We start from the raw sequence: 6,254 nt of genomic DNA on the forward strand, positions 1-6,254 counted from the left end.
TATATATTGTTATAAATATACCTCATAAATCATAAAGTAAAATGTATGTTAAAACATACTGAACGTCACAGGAAAATATTATAAGCCGACTTCAAAAATGGATTCTTACTTTTCTGTTTTGTAAATTTGACACAGTTCGCGGACTGTATTGCCACGTCAGTTTAAAGTCACATCTACTTGTTTCAAAGCAAAGTCAAGCAAGTTACACCTATAGATATTACCACGTTACTCCAAAATAACTAACTGATCAGGACGTGTTTTTAATACAACTACAAACATACATACATACATATATTCATATATACATACATACATAAAGGGATAGTGCGGGAGTTACGTTACAGTTTCATTCAAATTTTGTTGTTCTAAGCATTTTTAATTTTTTTTTATATTTGTTGAAATGAATTACCTATGCCCATAATAATATTCTTATTTTCGTTTAGTAGTACACTTCTAGGTAAAAATAAAACCAAGTTTTTATTTCTAACTATATAATTATATATAAGCGATCCACAACTTAATGAAAACGAGGGACGGGATAGATCATCGAAAACACCATAGAATATACATCAAAACAATAACAACGAAACAGAAGTCCGTCGTGACCCAACTGTCTCTCAACCGCGCCGACCGCGGGAGCGCGTAAGAGCAGGCGCTCGCGCTCCTACGCACACACTGCCACTACAGAGTAACACAAATACAAAACAGTCTCATTAGGAAAGAAGCTTTCGCACATTATTTCTGTACAATTATTTACATCATATTTACTAATCCTCACATTTCGTATATACGGTCTCATATTGATACAACACAAATTACATGAAGTGGGATCGCCATCGCTTAAAGTATTCGAATACACTAAGATAATTTCGTCGGCAGTGACGTTTTCGAAATTGGCCATCTCGAGTGCGAACACTATGAGGTTTAAAGTCACTAATATCCACTCACACCGACTCCCAACTTACTGGCCCTATTAAATTCGGCTATTTATCACAAACGTCCCAACGCACCACATAGCCACGAAGGGTTGCAAGCGATGAGGGCGAGGCGTGAGTGCACAGCTCTGGCGCTCCGTCACACTGTAGTCTCGCGATCCACATGAATGTACTCGACGGAGCGCTCTCGACGTCAAGAGGATGCTACTGAAGAAGCCCTCGAGGCGTCGTACAACAACTCCTCAGTCAGACGTCGCCCCGCTGCCAATGCGCCCAGTAGGCGCTTGTCACGTCGAGAACGACGTTTTCGCAATACAACGGCGGCCAACAGTACCAATACCGCTACCGCTCCTGCTGCTCCTGCAGCACCCGCAGCTGCAGGCGCCCCTAACGCAGCTAAAAGTCTTGCGCCAGCGCCACAAGCTCCCGCTTCATCTCCTCCCCCGGGACAGTCGACGGTGCCGTCACACCACAGAGCACCTGCCATGCAAGCACCCAGAGCAGTACATTCGTGAGCACACGATGACCCGTTTCCGCTAACTCCGGCTGAACCTGCACCCGCAGGTCGCCACACCTCCATCCAAGCAAACCGCGCCGAGCCAGCCTCGCGCGCAGACCACACGACGAGCAAGGCGGCCTCACGACCGACGCCCCGAGCCCACCACTCTTCCGTAAACACTTGTACCGCTCGTGCTTCTTCTCCACCAGGACATACTGCTTTTACGAGCCTGTAAAAAATATTTAATTAATTCATCGATTAAAAACTACACATTTGGTCGTTTTAATTATTAATTTATCAGTTACAATATATAGGGACACGTGAACAAATACTTGCAGCGAAAACTACCTTTACATCATGGTAGTACGTTAGTGGACATAAAATATTATATCTTGATTTTATGTTTCTCACCGTGAGGAATGTGCTTCATAAACAAGAATACGGTTAACCGTGTGGCACAGAGGAGCATCAGATGTAGGAGCAGTGGCCGGCAATTCCTCGCCCCAAATACGCAAAAATACGGAGCGGTTTCCACGAGCTACCAGTAGAAATGGTGCTTCGCCACACTCTGATATTTTGTTTCCACTGAAGATAAAAAAAATATTTATTATAATGTAATGAAGGGCATTACAGAAAATAATTAAATAAAATCCCACTTATAAGGGTATACGAGATGAACGCGATGTCCAGGCGGAGGAAGACGGCGACGACTGGCGCAATTTGACGCGGATTGTGCACGGGCCCATTCACCACGAAAGTGGACATGACGATGGTCCTCACTAGCCGCGAGTGATACAGCGACTAGCTCCAGCTCAAGCGCCGGCCCTCCCGAAGAAATCGCTAGCGGTGCACTTGCATTGTCACATATACACCCAACCGGTACCTTAACATATTATTTGGATTATTCGAACTGAACTAATGCTTAATACTACCATAAAAACCTACAAAAAATATATAAATTTACCCTGTATCCAGGCCAAGGTGATTCATAAATTCGTAAATGCGGTACACGTAATGGAGTATCATCGTCATCGAAATCAAGTGGTGAGTCACTAGGGCGTAAGTCTAGTGAATCGATCGGATCAGGAACGCAAGCTGTTCGGCCGGTCAGTGAATCGAGCCGGGTGGTGCAACGTGGCTCGCGTCCAAATGCAGCGGCCAAAAGACGTAGTTCGATATGTGCGCTTTCAACTTGCAATCTATACAGACATCGAAGCCTGCGCGCTCCCCCACGTCCGAACCATAGAGCATTTCGAGGTGAAGCAAACGCTCCCGGTACTGTCAACCGTCTTGCACACTCAGCTGGTTCAACGCGCACGCGTGTTTCTGATATTGGTAAAGCAGCACCTTCAAGACGAGAGTCCACAAACTCGTAATGCATCGAGAAGGCAAGCGGATGGGTCGCAGTGCCGGGGAGCGTCGTCGCAGCGAGGGAGAGTAGCGCGGAGGCCGACACGTAACCATCAGGCGGCGCACATGGACGAGGGGAGCGTGTTGCATTAGCTAGTGCAGCTCGTGCACAAAGAGATGGTGTCGAGTCGCAGTAACGTCCTAAGAGCGCCGCAGCTTCACCTGCACCGCCACCATCCCAAATACGCAATTCTACAGCACAAGCGCCACCTGTATCGGCCTTCCGTGCGTACTCAGGCATTTGACGTGGCGCTACAGTCATTGCACCTTCTTCCTCACGCTCACTACTTTCTGTTCGGCGCGCTTCCACTAACGAATATTGTGTGAAACTTGAGAAATAAACCCAAACTAGGTCGCCTGAAGGAAAAAACAAAAATATTTTATCACAATACCTCATATTTAACATAAATACTTTATTAATCTATAATTTAAACCTGGCCGTCCATGAAATGTCCAGGTGCAAGAAGTGTTTGGTGGGAGGGTGTGCGTAGGAGCATGTAAGCGCCCGCGGCGCCCTCTTACGTTTATAGCTGTCGCGTTTAACTCCTCTTCTGACGATGAAGCCTTCACATGAAATTCACATCGTCGCGCTTCCCTTAGAAATTATACAATGATAATATACAAACGATATAATATTTAAACTATGTACTTAATTCATTAAAGTACAGTTGGACGACCTAAATTATTCGTACTAACCTAGCGTAATCTAGGGAATCTGAATCGGCAAATATAATATCGACGTCGAGTTCAAATCCTCGGAGGGGAGCGTGAGGAGTGGTGGCCCGCGGCGGTGCGCTGAACGGAGACGAGTGGAAAGCCACGAGCATCTCAGGGCCGCGTGATGTCACGGGTGGCAGCCAGTCTCCTCCGCAGTACTCTACTAGCACGGGATCGTCGGTCGATGCGCCGTCGTAAAAAATCAACCTGTCTCGCTCTCCCGTACACTCCCGCCACGCACGCACCGCGCGACCTGTCTTGTTTAAGCTGAAACCATTCTATTTCATTTTGATCTAATAGCAATGGTTATTGTACTAAGTATATTTCATAGCGTAGCGTAGTGGTGTAGCAAGTATTATAGTCTCATATGAAGTACCAGATTCTTGAATATGAAACATTCAGATTATTTGACCGTTTGATTTACATGATATTATTGTATTTACATAATATGATTAATAATACGATTAGATCCTATAATACACATTTAAATATTATCACACTGACTAAGTTACTTGTAAAAAGAGGTCAATATAATAAGTGTTTAAGTATTTTATAATTTACTTTTGTTCCATTGTAATAATTAAAAACGTTAGATTGATTCGTACAGTTAAGATTATTTTATTATATATCGAAACTGCCCGAAACCACATTACTATGTGTAGAAGTCGAAGTAAAAACTTTATTCGTAAGTAAAAAAGAACTGACCTGGCCATCGAGATTGAACGTTTGATTTGCATTTTATGAGAGTATTCCTGGCGTACGGATATCATTGCATGTTTACAAGTAGGAATATCCTTTTGACGCAGACTCCAATAGCATGTCACGTTTCTGTTAAATGACAAAACATTCGCATGAAATGTACTTTTTTAAATATGATGTTTTAATGATTTTAATATTCACCTCGGATACATGCCGGGGTAATTAGGGCTTTGCAAGCGACACGATTTACGATGGCATTCCTCATACGTCCGCGTGCAGTACGTACCCGGGGACACGGCACCGCGCTCCAGGGGCGCCTCCAGAGCTCCAAACCTTTTTAAACGAGTCAAGAAATATTTCATATATTTATACCCTCAAGTAATGTCTTTGAATGTTTGAGCTGGTAATATCAATATTTGTGACGCCTAATAAAGTGCTCACCTTACAATGGCATCGCGCTGAGCGAGGAACTTGTACCGAAGCCGGAATCCAAAAGGTTCTCCGAGACGTGCGCGAAATAACTTAACTGAGACGGTGACCGTTGCCGTTTCACTGTAGTACAACGCTACACCTTCAGCTGAACCACACCACGAGCCGCCCGTGAAGGGCCGGCCCAGCTCCGAAAGTTGCATGTAGCCATCCGGACATCCATCTAGGGCACCTTGTTCATAGCGACCAACTCGAAACTCGTCGAAAGCAAGTTGGACTAAATCACCGTGCGTAGCACCCCCGGCTGTGAACGTGAGGTGACACAAAAACGGCGCTCGTGGTGCTCCCCGGAGCGCCACTCCGTACGCCACCCCTATGCGTCCATAGTACGTTCGGTTGCACACGGAGCAGTGAGGCGGCTCATCGCTGCCGTCCGAGCACTGTGCTTCGCCATCACAATAAGCATCTAGACGTACGCAAGCACCGCTGCGGCATGGAAATTCTGCCACGCCGCAACCACCGGCCGCTCCGCGGGCCCACACCGCTACCATCAACACGAAAGCCAGGCTCCAAGTCCACGCACGAGCTATTCTTGTAGTAATCATGGCGCTGCTTTTGAGTTTTAGTGATGCTACACCTTCATTCCTAACGTCCTAGTCTGCCACACTATACACATATTTATTTTTTATTATATGAAACGACAAAGCTATCACTACACCTCAATTAAAAAAAAACGAACTGTATACACATTTTTAAAATAACACGTTATTTTTAAATCAAAAACTATGTTTATGATCGTTCGATTTCATCTCAATTACCACATTGAAAATTGTGTTTCTGCGGCGTGCATGCTGCTGCAACATTATCCTCAAACCATCGGAATAATACGATGCACATTTTACGCGACCGAGCCAATCTAAGGGCCAATCGTCGTTACGAGCTACGAGCAGTGTCGATGCGATCAGAGATACGAGATTAAAGCGGGCGGTAACGGCGGACACGATGCGCGCGTGACGTAACGCCGCGGCACACTGCAGCGCGGCGGCCCGCGCCCCACCGCCGCCGCGCCGGGCACGCTGGCGCAGGCGCGCCGCGCGGCTGAGCGCAACGTGAGGCGCTCGCAACGCGCGTGTGGTAGCTGGGAGCGTGCTGCCGATTGATCGAGCAAGCCTCTTCGCCGCCGCCGCTGCCTGTGGTTCTGAACAACACTACTTGGATATCATTATTCAATTTTTCAACCTACGACTGATATAATACTAAATTTGTTATTGGAATTTTATTATAAATATTATTTTGTTTCGATCAATAATTGAATGTCAGTTAACATAGATATGTGCTTTAAGCCTTAAGATATAAAAGCTTAAAATCTTTCACAATATTGGGTTTTCTTTGTCAATAATGTCAAAATAACTTTTTCAGGCCAATCTCGGGTCGTGAAATTGACTTTAATGGTAATATTGATAATAGTCAAATTTAACTTAATAAAATCAAAAATTATATTAAAAGTTTAAGTGAGTATTATAAATATATATATTTAAGGGCGTGTAGCAGGAGCCGGTCGGCGG

At 45.1% G+C, this 6,254-nt stretch overlaps 1 protein-coding gene across 1 annotated transcript; it reads right to left on the minus strand.

The window, feature by feature from the left end:
* Positions 1-512: 512 nt before the first annotated feature.
* LOC126774285 (uncharacterized) lies at positions 513-5,704 on the minus strand. The gene is made up of 9 exons (XM_050495729.1): positions 4,702-5,704; positions 4,462-4,593; positions 4,267-4,389; positions 3,541-3,828; positions 3,279-3,439; positions 2,399-3,201; positions 2,091-2,317; positions 1,846-2,019; positions 513-1,663 (listed from the first exon to the last, which is right to left on the minus strand). Exons 1-9 carry the CDS (start codon positions 5,292-5,294, stop codon positions 1,129-1,131), a joined length of 3,036 nt encoding a protein of 1,011 aa, XP_050351686.1. The 5' UTR covers positions 5,295-5,704; the 3' UTR covers positions 513-1,128.
* Positions 5,705-6,254: the final 550 nt, after the last annotated feature.

This window comes from Nymphalis io, chromosome 16 (assembly GCF_905147045.1).
Source record: "Nymphalis io chromosome 16, ilAglIoxx1.1, whole genome shotgun sequence".
Classification (NCBI taxonomy): domain Eukaryota; kingdom Metazoa; phylum Arthropoda; class Insecta; order Lepidoptera; family Nymphalidae; genus Nymphalis; species Nymphalis io.

What these genes read in the sequence shown, in the direction of transcription:
- LOC126774285 (XM_050495729.1), bottom strand. Translation starts at nt 5,294, where the DNA reads ATGATTACTACAAGAATAGCTCGTGCGTGGACTTGGAGCCTGGCTTTC. An exon ending in GATTCCCTAGATTACGCTAG is followed by an intron (nt 3,440 to 3,540) that starts GTTAGTACGAAT and finishes ATAATTTCTAAG; the next exon opens with GGAAGCGCGACGATGTGAAT. An exon ending in CACCTTGGCCTGGATACAGG is followed by an intron (nt 2,318 to 2,398) that starts GTAAATTTATAT and finishes TAATATGTTAAG; the next exon opens with GTACCGGTTGGGTGTATATG.